We start from the raw sequence: 17,903 nt of genomic DNA, 5'->3' as shown, positions 1-17,903 counted from the left end.
TAAAAGTTCTTTCTCAATCTTCAATGTGAGCTAAAATTTTTGGAGTGTTACAATCTACCTCCTTAAAGCACACTCATTCGTGCATGTGGGACCCTAGGTCTGAGGTTGAAGTGTGCTCTAATACCACTTTAATGACCCAACCCACTCCCGAGCTCAGGCCTTTGGTTCGGCAGATTCTAACTCGCTTCATAGTAGTTTCTGTTTCTACTCGAAAAATGCTAAGAACTAGAACAACCAACCACTTAACAACCCCTCTTATAAGCCCTTGAAGGTCTATCTCAATCTTCACTATGAGATTAAATTTTTGGGGCATTACATTTTATATGTGAATTCTAATCCATGAATTTTTAGCCAAGATTTTTGTCCATGAATAAAAATCTATGTCCATCAAACGAACCCTAAAAGGGACTAAAAAACCTAAATGCACCTGTCATCCTTTCTATCATGCTATACAAAAACGAGCACTATGACTCGAGTTACCGGAGAATGAGTTACAATGGCACTCTGTAATGGGATATTGTGTGTGCATATGCAGTATCCTACCTAAAGTGGCACTTATTCTTACGTGGAGACTCACTTCCTTCCATGCAGAAATTTCAAAATATTGCCCAGCATGCCAACGTGAGCGCAAGCCAGAGAGAGAGAGAGAGAGAGCTGAAAATTGAAACTATTAACTGGTATTCATCCAAGAGAAATGTATGTAAAAAAGTACAGCAAATCAAAGGGAAAATAGCTGCTAAATCTCGAAATAACATCAGGTAGCCAAAATACCTTTACAATAATCACAATGTCCACCTGAAGATTGTAAAGTAAGACCTGAAAAAATAAATTATTTTTCATGATCCAGATATTCCACCAAAAACTGAATAGCCTGACCCGCCACAAAAAAACTCATGTCTTTTCGATCTTTGCAAGCACAATGGACCAAAAAGAAGGTCACGAGAGACAGAGATTTGTCTTTCACCAAACTTTGGCATCCTACAAGGAAAAAGAAACAGAAGTATAGCACATTTATTTGAATGTGATAATTTGGTAAAACTATCTTTATTAACTAATTTCATGATCATCTAACTTGGTTTAATTTCATAATCCAGGGCTCCTGGTGCTGCTATAGTGGTACTAGGAAAGGTAGCTAGCGTAATAATAAATAGAAAGGATCCTAGAGAGGGTTGGTGCAATGGCGGGGAGGGGTGTGTAATAAGGTAGTTATCAATTGAGATTTAAAGTATACTTGGGGTGGCGTCCTGGGACACCAAAACAAGTCTGGTACTCTAGGGGAATTGAAGAAGAGCAAGGCTAGTAGGATGAACCAATGTTGTAAGATTGGTTTTTCAATCAAATTGGAAAGCTTAATCGTTGGGTAAATCGAATCAGAATAGTTTGTGAATCGAAATAATTAAAAAATACATTTAAATTTAAAAAATGAAAAATTAACAAAAAATGAAAAAAACATAGATTCCATCTATGTGCATCTGATTTTAAAAGTTAGCAAGTCCTCGATTGCATAAACCTCTAGCAAAAACCCCATGTGCACACAGGGAAGACAAAATTAATAGCGTTAGGCTTGTCCCGACCAATACTGACCAACCAAAAGAAACATGACATTCTAAGAAATATAATATCTTTTAGACATCTCATCAAACAGCTGGCGTGCAAAACAGAGACCACCTTCACATCTTCCATACAAGCCTACAAGTGTTTTTATACCCAATTCTGACAAAGAAAGGGAAAGCCCGCCTTTAGAATTTGGCCATAACATCAATGAAGTGCTCTCATTGGGTTGAAAACTTTACTTAAACTGTTCTGACTAAGAATTTGGCCGTTGCTTTGAAATCCCTGCGGACGGACGCGCTCGTTATAATGATAAAGCTCCAGATTAGAGGAAACTGTTTCCACTTCGATGGCCGGAGGTGAAGTTACGGCTGCTGGGTTGGGAGATGGTGGAAGGGCTGCCGAGGTATCAAGGACAGAAGACTCGAAGGGAATCGCCCAAGTTTGCCCTGGTTTGACCGATTCGGGTAAAAATCACCCGATTTCTTACTGCTCCCAAATCGGCCACTGAATCAAATCGAGAGGTGACCAATTCGATTCGATTCGCTCATTCTGAGCAATTTGAGTAACATTGGGATCAAATACTCCTCTTGCTCGTTCAAGAAAGATGATGGAGGAGAAGAGTCTGATGCTCGCTTACGGAAGACTCGAAAGCAATTTTTTGTGTCTGAACGGCTGCGGTGTCCTCCCAATAAATGGAAAAGGGAAAACGGGGCCCTCTTTTGTAAGTGTTCTTTATTACCGAAATACGATGGAAATATCGCGGCATTTGGGGTGGCTGATACAGGCACAAACACGGCCACGTCATCGGTGACGGTGCGTCCCTCCGTCGGCCAATCACAGTCGTCCATGTGCAAATATATATTTATATGTGAAGGAAGACTGATTGGTCGCCATATCCTACAGGTCGCTCCCTTAACTTTTTCCCATTTCCTCGCTCTTGCTTCCCTTCTCGACACACTTCCTCTCTCTCTCTTTCTCTCTGTCTCACTCACTACCAAACACACATTCATGGCGGAGAAGCATTTCAAGTACGTAATTCTAGGTGGAGGAGTCGCCGCGGTATCATCCGATCTCTCCCTCTCCGATCATTTTGTCTTTTTCAATCTTGAGAACAAGATGTGTTTAGTTTACTCTGATTTTGGTGTTGCTTCCCTTTGTATAATGTTTACCTTTATCGATTTTGGAGTTGTTTACCTTTGTATAATGTTGATCGCTGGGAACTAACGCCGAGTTACGGCGATGTGATATTTGTTGATTTTTTTCTTTTTTGATATTTAGATCTTCACTCTCCGCTTTGGCTGGTGACGATTTCTGCCTTTTTTGGCAATCGACCTTTTTTGCCTTTTTCTAGTTTTTTGTTTGTGTTGTTCAGTCAAGGGTTTTGCGTGTGAACTATGTTAAGAGATTGCAAGCTTTCATGTCCTGCCTTCAGTTCTAGATTATCATCTGGTGTCTGTGGCTGAGTGATATGTCGTTAATTGTTTCCTGAAGAAGATGATGATATTAGATATTTCTTTAATGTGGCTGAGTGGTATGTCTTTAATAGTTTTCAGTAGAGGATGAGGATACCAAATCTTTCTTTAATGCAAATTGTGATACTACAGTGTTCATGTTATTAATGCATAAGGTCATTGTTAGCTTTTCCTTCTCATTGTTGTCTCTGTCGTTAAAGAAGTGGAGTTGAAAATACTGTCTGCAAATTGCATTCTATTACTGTGGTAAATAGTAAGCAGTTCCTTTATTTGATAATTGTTGCCTTTGTTTGAATGATTACATTACAGTAGTGCTCTTAATATCACAATATTTTATTGGAGAATTCAGTTATTCTGAAAGTCTAAATCGATATGTTGGAGTGTAAAAATTCAGTTATTCTGAAAGTCTAAATCGATATGTTGGAGTGTAATCACAAAAAACACATTTCGAAGGAAAAAATGTGAAAATAAGAGCAAAAAAGAAAAAAAACCGCAAAAACGAAAAAAAAAAGAAAAATTATCATTGTTTTGAAAAAACGCCAAAACAAAAAAAATGTGAAGAAAAACCTGTTCTTTGGCATTTTTTCCCTTTTACCTGTTCTTTGGCATTTTTTCCCTTTTTCCCTTTTAATTTTTAAGCCCTTTTCGCATTTTTCAAATGCCAGACTACTTGTTTCCATTTTCTAATTTTTATTTTCTGCTTATATGTTGTCTTCTTGTTTTCACATTTATTTTATGTTTCCTTAATTTTTAGAACTCTTTAATTTTTTTAAAAATTTACCATATTTTCCCTTTTTCCCTTTTTTTTAAGATCGCCATATTACGAGAAAATCCTCTCCATTTAAAACACGAAAAAATGATATTTGTGAGTCTGTGACCATGGTTGGAAGTCCAAAAAGAATAAAAATGACAATAGCACTGGTGTTGTACTTGTGATGTTTTTCTATGTTGGTATTGCTGATATTAGCGGTCAGTCTTGCTGCTGTTGGTGATCATGGTGGTGATTCAACCTCATCACTGATCCTAAAACTGGTTCAGTGTTCTCCGTTAATGCATTATAAGGAAGTCATGTACATCTGTAGGTGTTTGGCATCCATTGGTGGTTAATCATACAAAGTTTTAAGTCCTGTTGCAATTTGGATCTCCAACCTATTTTTCCATTATCCCTTATGAAGTTAAATGTTTCCTTTCTACATTTTCCATGTAATAAAGTTTCAATTTTCCACCTTTCCAGGGATATGCTGCAAGGGAGTTTGCTAAACTTGGTCTTCACGCTGGTGAATTAGCAATTATATCCAAAGAGGCGGTATGCTCTTCTCTATCTTTTTTGTATTTCATTTATGGAGATATTTAAGTCACTAAAGGTTGATCACATACTAATCAAATTAGTTCCTTTAGTGCAACATAACAATCTCAACCTGCTTAGTTTGTCCTGCTTGGACTTTTCTTTTGGTTTGAAGTATGCTGGTCTAGTTTTTTGTTTCATTTGGGAGTTTGCCATGACAACTTGTTGCAGTGAGTACCATAGTCACCGTACTCCTGCATGTTTTGTTTCAAATATATTTACTTATTAAATTGTATGATCTCTCTTTCTTTCTGAACTTGCCATTGCTTGCTAATAATGAGCTATTCCAAATAATGCCCTATTATTAGCTTGAACAGATATGCTTATTTTGCTGTGATTCTTTAATTTTACATTGATACACTTCAGCAAATAGCATTTGCTTTATTTTGTTTGCTTGCAGCTGTTTTTATCTGGTAAAGTGACTCACTGAATCTTAATGCATCTGGTACTTGTTTCAGTTTAATTATTTTCTGATGCTTCAGTGTTAAAGATTATGTTGGCATTAAGCTGACTGAGATACTTTTCAGGTTGCTCCTTATGAGCGCCCAGCTCTCAGCAAGGGATATCTCTTCCCAGAAGGTATGCAATCCTATGGAGTTATTTGTTTTATGGCTTGGATTTCCTTGAATGCTTGAGTGCACCTTCATTTCCCCTCTAAGAGAATGTTCGCAGCTTTTCGGTTTAACTTCATGGTCTGTAATTATTTTGCTGGATGTTGATGAATGCAAATATTACAGAATCCTTTTTTAGGTACATGGAAAAGGTGCTGGTATATGGCCTTGATTATTATGAAGCTTATTGACTCTAAATTATGGGCATGATGATTTTTCATTTGCTTGCAAGCACAAATTACTGTAAACCATTTCTTTGGACTTCAGCCCATGCACAGAAATATCAATGTGATTGCAATTTTCTCTTCTCTGACTATGAATTGTTTGGGCTAGAAAGCAAAGGTCGATCTCCAGCAAGTCTAATCCTGGTTTTGAAGTCTTTTGTTCCGTGATTACATGTGCTAATTTTTGGTGCATGTCAAAAGAATGTGCAAGCTTCTCTTTCTGTCTTTGTAATTAATAGCAGGTTTTCCTTTACAAATAACTGTTTAATTAATCATATTTTGAGGCCAACTACACCCAAATTGTGGGTCTGCCTTTTTTTTTTCACCTACTGGAGTATGTTAAATGGATCTTTTCTGCTTCTCTAGAAGTTGTATTTTGTTTAGTTTTACCTGTTTTAATTTGAAATACAAGTAGTACTTGTGGTTGCTTCTCTAATTTTAGTGATTTCAAGAGTTGATGCTAATGGTTGCAATATTAATCAACTTTCTTTGTTGACTTAGTCTGTAGGCATGTTTTACCTTATGCACTGTTAAATTGTTTTCATGCATGCCGCCTTTGGTTCATAATCTGGAAAGGGGTGTAACTTGTGCTGACTGCTAATTCTCATTTACAGGATTTGCCAGACTTCCGGGGTTTCATGTGTGTGTTGGAAGTGGTGGTGAACGATTACTTCATGAATGGTACACAGAGAAAGGTCCCAAATTCCTTCACTCCTACAATTAAATTTGATTTTTACAGGGCATAGTGCTGACAGAATGAAACTGTTCTCATGTTTCGAAAAGGTTTTTTCCTCTTCTATTATGCATAGAAAAATGTCCAAAAATGTTTTAATGTCACTATCTTACGTACTTCCATGTCATCTTATTGTCTCTAGTGAAGTCTTAATTTGGTTTGGCATGTAATATTTGTGTACTAGATAAACATATAATTCTTATTTTACTAATTTTCTACATGTACACAGGTATTGAACTATTTCTGAACACTGAAATTGTGAAAGTGGACCTTGCTTCCAAAACATTAATAAGTGCAAGCGGAACAACCTTTAAGTTTGGTGTTTTGCTCATTGCCACTGGTTCCACGGTATGTATGCGCAGAATCTAATTTGGGAAAGGTGAAACGCATTCCTTTTTGTGAACACTGACTTTCCATTTGTTATTTATTTTTCTCATTTTGAAATGATGGCCTAATTGATGGGCCACTCTTGGTCTTCTTTCCACATATTGTAGTGCTTATATTGAAAAAGTTACTGAGAATCTGAAATTATGAATTGTATGTGAGAGGAAATGAAAAAATTATCTATTCTGTTCTTATTTGGGGCATTATGGTCCCTATCCCATGATATAACTCATGCAAGAAAAATATGCCTGTTAAGGGCAAGAATACAAGCTATGTTAATGAATATGTCGTGTGCGCAAGCTGTAATAAATGGTCTACTGAATATTTCCTTGCCACATTAGCCTCAATAAATTTTTATTGTTCATCTGAAATTCATCTGTGGTGGGGTTCGGTGAAAGCACATTTATAAGCTTATATATGAGGTGTCCTATTTTAGAGTTTCTTTTGGAAGGTTGATTTAATTGTAAAGTTTTGCTGGGCATCTAATTTTTCCGATACCATACTTCATCTAGCCATGAATGCCTTGTCTCTATACCTTGATATGATTCCTTTCCACTTCAGTGTCAGAGATGTGAGTGCCCATCCTCATGCCACACAAAACACTCTTTTCCAGTTTCCTTTCTGTTTACTGTGAGATGAAGTCCAAAATAGATGGCCATGAGTGATTTTAGGTGCCCCTTTAGAAAAGAATTATACGGAATGACCAAGTTCCTTGATATATGTTTCTTCTTAAGTACTAAAGCTACAACCTTAGCATGTGAAAACTGGACTAGACACAGGGAGGCTTTACAACGAAGATGCTTAAATAAAAAAGTTTGTGATAAGTTCCAAATTCCAATGTTGACGTTAGTGGTCACCTTTTGTATGAGGCATTCTGGCTCCAGGCAATTCTTTGAAAAATTTAAGTATGGTTAATTGTTTCTGCACATGATACGACATTTATGTTTTGCCGTTTGTCTACTGAAGTCTCATGGGTAATGGAAGGATGGTTTTGTCATTGTTGTAAAATGTTTAATGCATTGTCGCAAATATTGTTCTCAGGTTTTTAACGGCAAGGTTCCTCTTGGGAAAATTTTGGAAAAATAAAAAGCTAAAAATTAGGTAGAAATAAACAAATGAGAAACTAATAAGAAGATATTAAAGAAAACTAGATTAAATGATAAAAATAATGCTTTAATGACGATAAATAGCTTCATTTAAGCTTATGTCGGTTTTTCTTTACCATTTTTCAGGTCATTAGGTTGTCTGACTTTGGCGTTCAAGGGGCAGATGCCAATAACATCTTATATCTTCGAGAAATTGATGATGCTGATAAGCTTGTGGCAGCAATTCAAGCAAAGAAAAAAGGAAAGGCTGTGATTGTTGGTGGTGGATACATTGGTCTTGAATTGGGTGCAGCAATGAGAATTAACAACTTTGATGTCACAATGGTCTATCCTGAACCCTGGTGCAGTAAGTACTCTTCCGAAAATAAGTGAACCATTGGCTGATTAATATGGCACAGTTATTTTACAGTAGTTAAAATGATATTCTTACATAACTTTATATATATGTAATAAAATAGCTTCCACAAACTTAAATTATTATGTGATCTTGCAATTTGGTGAGAGGGGATTTTATATTAATGCTTGATTTTTTCCTCCTCTCTCCTCTCTCCTTGTTTGAATCTTAATGTGCTTTAACTTGTTCATTTCACCATACATCTTAATGAACATGACAAGATTTCTTTTGACAAAGTGCACTCATGGTATAAACTTCCCCATCATCCTTTTTCATACCCTTAATGTCTAGCAGTAATAGCCTGAGCTGCTTCTATTTGTTGTTGTAACCAATCTCTTGTTCTTCAGTGCCTCGGCTTTTTACTTCGGGAATAGCAGCTTTCTATGAGGGCTATTATGCAAACAAAGGAATTAAGATAATTAAAGGCACAGTGGCTGTAGGATTTGATGCGGATACAGAAGGAAACGTAAGTTTCTGCTAGCTGGTGTATACTTCCCTGGCAGTGCCAGTCCTTGGTCCTCCATTTAATATGGTTGACTTTGTTGTTAATTAGATGTTGCGCTTATTTTCCAGGTTAAGGCTGTACATCTGAAGGACGGAAGGGTGCTGGATGCAGATATTGTTGTTGTTGGTGTTGGAGGCAGACCACTCACAACACTTGTTAAGGGTCAAGTTGAAGAGGAGAAAGGTGGAATCAAGGTGAGCCAGGTTTGAAGTAATTAAGTTAGCTGTCTGAAGCTGAGCCAGGTTTCAATAGACTACCGTCAGACAACATCATGGTGCTTATAATTATCCGACCATCATATGATGATTTTGATAGTGTTCATCCTTTAATAGACCCCTAAAAGTCCCACTCTTTGGAATATGTTTACCGTTACTGTTCATTACTGTGTACATGTGAATAGGTTCATCTATCATCATTTGCACCATCTTTCACCGTCATGCACCTTCCTTTCTTGATTTGTCACCATGTAGTTAGGAATGTCCACACCAGTGTCCTTGCATGTCAGATAGGTGCATAAGCAGGCTGACGTTGAAAGGAAAATGTGTTTGATACCTGAAAACAAACTCATTTATCAATTGCCCAAACAAGTGACATAACATATTCAACATGGTTGTACATGGGGCAACAAATTACTGGCAAGGCAGCTGTCAACTATATGCATTCACATTCTTAAATTTGTACACTGTTGCTAATATACATAAATATGATGCCTTTGGCATATGAGCTTGTAAGCTCCTAACCCTTTTGTACATTACTTGATAACAGACAGATGGTTTCTTCCGGACTAGTGTGCCTGGTGTTTATGCAATAGGCGATGTGGCTACTTTTCCCTTGAAATTATACAATGAACTAAGAAGGGTGGAGCATGTTGATCACGCCAGGAAATCTGCAGAGCAGGCTGTGAAGGTAATCTTTTGCATGTTATTTCTCATGTGCAACGTGTGTGAGCATCTGTGTGCAAATGCACTAACAAATTCGAGAAATTATAGTTAGGTGTGTTCTGATATTTAGATATGTTGGTTGTCCCATGTTCACTAAAACAGAATCATGGATTAAGTTGGTTTGCAAAAAGATTGTGTCATTGATTCCTAAATACCCAGAAGCACATCTATTATCAGAGGATAGACCATGGGCTGGGCCAAGTTTAGCCCATGATTTAAGAACTTTTAGGCTAGGACTTTGGATAGGTTTTATAACAGTTCCAAATCTGCATTTTGGCTGGTAATGGTCTAGTCGTTCTGATTAGGCAAAAAATATGTTCCTTTGAACTGGTGAGGATAGTCTCTCTCTCTCTCTCTCTCTCTCTCTCTCTCTCTCCCTCCCTCCCTCTCTCTCTCTCTCTCTCTCTTTCTCTCTCTCTTTCTCTCACAATGAACATGTAAGCACTCGTCTTCTGCATGTTCCTTTTTGTTGTTCAAATGCTGCTATGAAACTGTAAATGAGTGAAAGCATGTGAACAATGTGCCACGGTATGACTAAAGAAGTATATGGAGAAAGCAAATGCAAAGTTTATTTTCCATCAAATGAATACACGGCATTTCATCCTCTCGGAAATCCTTTTTGAAATATGGGGGATAATTTCTTGGACAATGTGCCACGGTATGACTAAAGAAGTATATGGAGAAAGCAAATGCAAAGGTTATTTTCCATCAAATGAATACCTGGCATTTCATCCTCTCGGAAATCCTTTTTGAAATATGGGGGATAATTTCTTGAAACTTCCTGAAGAACCACGCTGTCTAAACATAACTTGTTTGCTTGGATAGTATGTGATATAAATTTGAATTTGACACACGTTCTGAATTTTGATGTTGGTATCTCTTATTGTTATTTTTTGCCACAGCACATAAAGGCAACTGAAGAGGGAAAAGAAATCGAAGAATATGATTATCTTCCGTACTTCTACTCCCGCTCCTTCGATCTTTCATGGCAGTTTTATGGGGACAATGTTGGTGACACTGTCATGTTTGGGGATACTAACCCTGTATCTCCGAAACCAAAGTTTGGTTCATACTGGATCAAAGATGGGAAACTTATAGGTGCCTTCCTCGAAGGTGGCAGCCCAGAGGAGAACAAGGCCATAGCCAAGGCTGCTAGGCTCCAGCCTCCAGTTCACAGTGCGGATGAGCTAGCCAAGGATGGCCTTACATTTGCTTGTAAAATTTGATTCTTGTTAGTCTTCATATCTACTTGAATGGGTTGGGTTGATATTTGATCCGAACTGTGTTTCTTGTTAGCAATGTATTTGGCGGAAGTGCATTGCCTTTTTACGTCTTGTCTATAATAAAATCATCCATGTTAGATCTACTGGAGTGAGTATGTCTACTATTCTGCTATTGCTTGCATTCCATGATAGATTTTGCACTAGATGATTGTGAATTTTTAGCACATTCATTATCACTGCCTATGGCGAGTTTGGCCATATAATTATAATATAAAGAGTGCATTCCTCCACGTGTATAAGTGATTCTTAGGGGTTTAAAATAAAAAAAGGTGTTTCTTCCATCCAATGGGCATGTTTCCAATATTGAATTATAAACAATCTTTTTCTCCTTTTACTGCTGAAAGAGTCATGGATGCACTTTAGGTATGCTTAATTGCAGTTTTAATCAATGAAGTCAAAATAATAACATGAGGCTAAAACAAACCTCCAACTTGGCTAATGGCTGCATGGCTGGAAGACCCGTTCTTGGATTTTGGAGAAAAAAAAATCATAGTAAAATGAAACCCCTTTTATTGCTTGTTTTGGTGTCAAATTATATTCATATAACTAGACTAGCAAAATAGTTGAATCGTAATTTTCCTTTGTTCAATTTTTTCTTTTTTCATTTGAATCTACTCCTATTGCTCACAATTTGAATTCTGCCAATTCATAATTTATGAATGAAAATTAAGGTCTTTTGGGCTTGGAAGAGTTCTGAATCTTTAGATCTAGATTCATTGCTTTTTAGTAAAACCAGTAGTGAAGATACCATGGGGCAGGAGTGGGCATCTATGTAAACCTTTATAAAAATCTTATTATCATGTGTTGGACTCAGGCCTAGCCATGTAGGGTGCCCACACCAGACCCAGGCTAGTGTCGTGGAACTCTACATGCACCCAATCACTTGCAATGATAAAATGAATCAGTGTCCCTTAGCTAAAACTTTCTAGCTTTGCCATTGCATCTTTGTAACAGTGCATTGATCTTCATTTTGTTTAATGAAAGAAGTTCCAGCGACGTTTTTTCGCTCTTCTATCTCTAGTGTCTTATGGGGTCACTTATGACCTTATGCTTAAACTAAACAATGCCACTATCGATCTAGCCATGTGGGGATGCTTCAAAAAAATCGTTCTTGGATGTTCCTGAAATCCAACATCTTGGTCTGTCCATGAATAACTTCATTAACAGAACCAGGATTTCAAGTCAATCCAAATCATATAGCACTAAGAATTAGTCTAAAATGGAATGATTAATTTAAGATATTAAATAACTCAAATACAAGGTTAGTGCTAGCCTATAAGACTTATTTTCTTATGTCATGAATCATTTTAAGGTTTCCTTGTAATTGAACATATTTAATCATATAAGTGTAAATCTGGTACAAGGAAAAGAGCAAATCTAATCGGTTCAAGTATTCCATATCAAATTAATTGAAGATTCTACTATCAGTTCTAAGTTAATCAACAGAATAAAACAATCCAGCTACCAAGCAACATATGTTATGTCATAACTATTGCATCTCACTATTATACTAAAATGAAAATCACTAATGACTTAATATTAATACATAATAATAACTTAATTATATGACTGTAACTCTTAAACAAAGACAAAAGAGCAAAAAACACTTTAGTGTAAAGAAATTTTGTTACCAATAAATTATAGTTATTGTAGTAGGTATATTTAGAATGAATTTCATTTGTTTCCATGGAGAACCCGAGGACAAATAAAAAGGAGAACTAGTCATATATTTGCTAGATAATCTTGAAGGCCGATGTTAAATAACTATGTGGTTTGATTACACCAATTCTTATTTTGAGTAAGTAAATGGAGTTATGGATAATAGACAATTACAATTCTAATTACTCAATGAATTTAGTATATTCTACATTCAAAGAAGTACATCTAATCATAACCGGTTCTCGTGTAGAGTGATGTGCTGAAGTTGGAGTTCTAAATAATAAACGAGTTCAACATATTTTACATTCATAGAAGTATGTTTATATTCTGCTTTACAAATGTGATACCTTTTGGGCTTTTCTAATGATGTCAAGTGTTATTCCTATTTTGGCATTTATAATTTTTGAAGTTTTAACTCCATTTAAAGAAGGACGGAAAAGCTCTCTATTTGTAATCAAGTATAGAACCAATGGTGGATGCTTGGATACAAATTTTGAATTTGCTATTATACCTAGAAACTATCTTATTTTAAGCACTTTCCATGAGATTTGATATATTGGTCATATACATATCTACAAAAGTTTTGACATTCATGCCCATCCCAATTGTTGGTTGAATTTATGAATGGCAAGAACGGGCATTGTAATGACCTTATTTCTTGAATATTCAAACAATAAAATGGAAGCAAAGGGTTCCTATAAGACAATTGATCTTTCATTGAACAACCCCCAATTCAATTATTTCAACAACATTTAATGATCTTTCCAATTGTTCAATACTCCAACTTATTTCCATCTACCTATGATACTAGTTGGTTCATTGAATTTGCCTCATTAATAGGCTCCCCATTTGATTTTGCTGATTGTGAACTGGTAACAATATCAAGTCCTATGCAATTTGACTTTATTTGAACATTTGGTATAGTAATAACAAAAACAACTCCTTTAATAAGACTATATGAAGTGTCTTAACCAAATTAAATATGTGATGGGAGCCTATATTATTATAGGACGAATGTTCAATATTGATTCTTATGGTATTGTTCAAAGAACCAATAAGTTAATCCTCCATCAATGTCATGGATGGGCTACCCACCTAAAATCAAAGACAATTGTAGATGCTATGATGAAATTTATAAGAAGTTATATCAAGAGATCTATAACGATAGAATGGATCCAACAAAAATTGACTGTTTACTACTAATCACAAGTTTCCTCTTGGACACAGTGTATGCATTATAAATTACAACAAATGGTAATGTCAAGTTAGAGTGAGCTCCCAACCACAAAATTGATGTTTTACTTCTAATCGAAAGTTTTATCTTGGACATAGTACTCATGTTGCAAATTATGATTAATGATTACTCTATCAATCAACATCAACTTTAGAGACGACTTCTAAAGCATTTTTCAAATAAAAGAGTTCAGTATTTTCTTGCAACTTAATGAAGTAAATATGATGTTTTGTACAAAATAAAATGGTACATGGATTAATCTTCATAAATTTCATCATCATAAGTAGTGTAAACTCATAAAAATATGTGGGAACATCAAAGAAATGCAAGGTTCTTCATCTACATGGATAATATAACATGAGCTGGTTTATAGATCATTGGGCTGTAATTACAAAGGAGTATAAACTTTACAAGTAAAGTCCAAGGATTGGTACTCCATTATAGCATTTTGTACATGTTTGGTTACAATTATCCATGTTCCCGATGTACCTATAACGTAGTGTTTAGTGGATTTCTAGCTAGTGCATATCATTTGATGAGAATGCAATATGGTGTGAACCAACTAAAGAGGTATGAATGCAAGTATTTGTCCCAATGAGTAATCCTGTAATTCTATTTGTTTTTTACATTTGGAAAACATTGATTTTTTAGAACATGAGTCCTATGATACGTTGGGAATATCGTATGATAATCATCCATGCATTAAAACAGATTTTGATGCCCAAAAATTGGATTGGTTGGCCCTAGCCAAGGATTACATTGCATGAATTTTTTATAAACTATAGTGTGATTACCAAATGATAAGAATTGATGTTTATTGAATGATAAGGAATTTATTTTAGCTTACAAGACTCAAAAGGTTCAAACAACATTTTATGTATTCTTCTATTCTAGATAGAGTAACATGACTGTCATGTCCTTTGCATTATGATGGGATAAAAGATGGTCGTAAATTATTTATATGTGATTAATTTATTAACATCATCTAATATGTGTGGTATCATATCCACTTGATATGAGTAGAACCAATAGCACAGTTCAAAAGATACAACATGAACTACATACCACACACATAACTTAGATGGGCTCAAAAATCAAAAAAATGTGGGAAGGGGCAAAGAAATTTGAAAATTAAGAAATGAAAAAGGGTAAGATTGGATTCATGTTTATAAAAAATGGTTTTTTCTACTCTTACTTCTATTCCTTTGGATGGACTAAATTTTTATGTTTTTAGAAAACTTAGGATGTGTGTAGAGTATCAACATGAGCCAAAGGAAGGACAATGAGGACAAACAAAAAGAAGAAAAACTGTATTCCTTTGCCATCCCAAAAATCTAATGTATATTGTGGATACCCCGATAAATGATTACTATGCTATTAACGTAACAAATATGCATTATATTTCAATACATATTCATTTTCTCTTTGTATATATTCATTTCAATACACTAACTATATATCAAGTGAATTGGTGACACAAGGACTTTCAGTCCTCCACTTTACAAGCTGAAATGTTGTGACCAAACTTTATGCATTATCAACATAGGATATGGATGTATCAAATCATCTGAAGGTACTATTGAAACATTAACAAGTCTTGAAATTCTTTTTTTGGATTATTTAAAAAAAAATTACTTTAGAGGCACATGCATTTTGAATGGTTCAATAATGGGATTCCTTGCATATCATTGTGTGTGTGTGTGTGTGTGTTCATTTGTATTAATAACTACATTTATCTGTTTGCCAAAGACATTGAGCAAATAATAAATATTTCATATCTAATTTTAAACAACTTCGAATTTGTAAGCATTGGTGAAAAAGTTGGATAAACACTTAGGTCATAAACTAGGCATTTACTAGGGACAGAGGTGACTTGAATTCTGATGATCTCTAAACTCAATGAACTTTTCTTCTAGTACAAGTAAATTATATTGTTGTTAATATCGACAGGTAGAGTGGGTCTCCATTTTTATTTTCACATGATAAGACATTTCTCTCCTAGCCTTATTCTCTAGAGCGAATGTTTTTCTCATTGAATAGTTTATTTTTATTTCAAATTGGGAATGATTCAAAATGAAAGAATTACAAACTAATTAGTATTATATATTTATTATAATAATTATATATTAATATATTAATAAATAAAAAAAAGAAAAAAAAAGGTTTCAAACTATAATTAATCATTTGATATTTCAACACATAGAATCGTCCCCCAGGGTGTTGAAAGATAAATTCTTCTGCAACCCTTCAACCTAATTCATTGGAGCAACTTCCATTAAGCCTCTGCACTTGTCGTTTGTCTGTTCTTGCTTTCTAAGGAACCCATACATTCTGTAAGCAGGATTTGGCTTACGATTCCCCATTTTTAGTTCCAATGTTTCACTAAACTTAAGTTATCACTTGGTGGTTTTTTATAAGCTTAATAGAACTAAATTTGTAACACTCTATGCATTTTTCCTGCTCAATCTAAAATAATGGAACAATCAATGTTCTTTTTTTTCCTATATTAAAAATGGAATATCAGGAATACACAATTTTATTATGATTTAGATTGCATTCTTAGGATGGATCCCTTACAACTAAATTGACTAGCTCAACAATAATAAACAAAGATCCCACCAACTTATTAAACTAAGCCTCAGTTTTTATTTTTATGTTATGTGAGTTGAGTTTGCTAAACTCGAGGTTAGAGCATCACATTTGTAATGAAATCACCATTAATTGGACTCTAATAGATGGATTTTTCATATTTTTTTATAATCCATGATTGATAATGTTGCCTTTGAGATAAAGAAATAGTGAAAAGATTTTTTTCCTTCTTTTTTCTAAATCTCTAGTTGCGATCTATTATAGCATTAGCACTTTAATGGGCTTTCTGTTGTTTATCATTTAGTTCAATTTTAAGGTTTATCCTATTCTTAACTGTGAAGTCGTTATGCCTCATTTTTTAAGATCTCATTTTAGACAAATACGCCACCTAGAGGCATTGCTGAGACTAGCTAGTGAAAACCCTATGTCAGAAAGTGATTTTTAGAAACCAATCTCACTCTTGCAAAAGATCACAATTTCATACTTGTTTATAAGAAAAACAAACATTGTGTGTTCATTATGGCCTAACAGAGTGGCAAATACTTTGGTATGTTTGTATCACCAGAGATCCAAATGATTCAATGGTGAGGTTGTATTACAACTGCATGATAAGCATAATCTATCTTATTAACGATGACCTAGAAACCAAGTGAACAGCGAATAACTCATATTATTGAGTACATGTATGACTTATCCATTATTATATCAAACTTTTCATCAAGGAACAATCTTCCTTCAATTTTGAGGGGAAAAAATGTATTCATCCTTGTCAAGTTGATGGATACTCCTATCTTATTGATTATGTTATTCCTACTGATTAAGTCAATAAGTTGGAATCAATCAACTGATCGATACTTTAAAGTTTCCTTTTATATTTTTTCAACAACAATTCCTTCACTGAGCTATGGATCTATTACAATTCAACAAATCATCCCATGGATTTTCATTCTACAAATGTTATGATATGTACAAGCTATGCACACAAAATGGATAGTCATCATAACCCCATCTTTATCATGGCATTCTTATTTCATTATTTTATTATCATAAAGGAATCAAATTTGGGTTAGGTTATTATTAGATAGGTTATTGTTTATTATGTTATTATTAGAATCTATAGAAAAAATGCATTGATTCTTGCATCTTGATTAAATGGCTAATAGTCTCAACAGAGATTTGAATTGAAAATTCAAATGTGTTCTAATTGTTCCTTATTGATCTCTTCCTAAAAGTTCCAAACAAACAATTCACATTTTTTTATTTTAATTAGTTCTTAATCCTTTTTACACATTTCATATCATGTAATTCCTTTGCATGGAAAATTATTCACACATGGGGTAATGAGAAGAATTATAAAGTTAGTTTTAAAGTACGCATAAACATCAGATAAAATGGAAATCTTATTAATAAACATTTCAATTGTAATCAATATCTTATTACTAAAAATTCCAACACCTCGAGAGAAAAAGGGTCATTGTCCTATTATGGAGATGGTGTGATTGGATTAACTTTTTTTTTTCTTACAACTCTATTTAATTTATTCTTATTCTTATAAAAAAGAGGCACAATTCAATGTGGAAAGAAAGAGATTGGAGAAACTTTGAACTTCGAAGATAGGCAATCCCTTCTATCATATATCCAGATTGATGCAACTTGAGATGCTTCTTGATTCTAGTCTTAAAACCAAATAATACACCTATAGGTTGTATATTGCACATCAAATTTACTATACTAGTACTAATAAGTAGCATGGAGGAAAAAGCATTGTATCTTGGAATCAATAACATGAAAACTTTATATATAATTCCTCTTTCTTTTCAGAATTGGGTCGACCAAGAATGCTTAGGACAACAAACATTTATCTCATTT

General features: G+C 34.6%; 1 protein-coding gene across 1 annotated transcript; it reads left to right on the top strand.

Annotated features, from left to right (window-relative positions):
- Nucleotides 1–2,435: 2,435 nt before the first annotated feature.
- LOC116262308 (monodehydroascorbate reductase 3, cytosolic-like) lies at nt 2,436–10,635 on the top strand. Its single transcript, XM_031641548.2, has 10 exons — nt 2,436–2,613; nt 4,261–4,332; nt 4,899–4,950; nt 5,821–5,901; nt 6,169–6,287; nt 7,556–7,775; nt 8,171–8,289; nt 8,397–8,522; nt 9,094–9,234; nt 10,172–10,635. Exons 1-10 carry the CDS (start codon nt 2,563–2,565, stop codon nt 10,493–10,495), a joined length of 1,305 nt encoding a protein of 434 aa, XP_031497408.1. The 5' UTR covers nt 2,436–2,562; the 3' UTR covers nt 10,496–10,635.
- Nucleotides 10,636–17,903: the final 7,268 nt, after the last annotated feature.

This window comes from Nymphaea colorata, chromosome 10, assembly GCF_008831285.2.
Source record: "Nymphaea colorata isolate Beijing-Zhang1983 chromosome 10, ASM883128v2, whole genome shotgun sequence".
NCBI classification, from domain to species: Eukaryota; Viridiplantae; Streptophyta; class Magnoliopsida; order Nymphaeales; family Nymphaeaceae; genus Nymphaea; species Nymphaea colorata.
This window is presented reverse-complemented; position numbering and strand designations above follow the sequence as displayed.

Coding starts and splice junctions, on each gene's coding strand:
- LOC116262308 (XM_031641548.2), top strand. CDS start 2,563: ATGGCGGAGAAGCATTTCAAGTACGTAATTCTAGGTGGAGGAGTCGCC. Junction 4,333..4,898: donor CAATTATATCCAAAGAGGCG/GTATGCTCTTCT, acceptor GATACTTTTCAG/GTTGCTCCTTATGAGCGCCC. Junction 9,235..10,171: donor CTGCAGAGCAGGCTGTGAAG/GTAATCTTTTGC, acceptor TTTTTGCCACAG/CACATAAAGGCAACTGAAGA.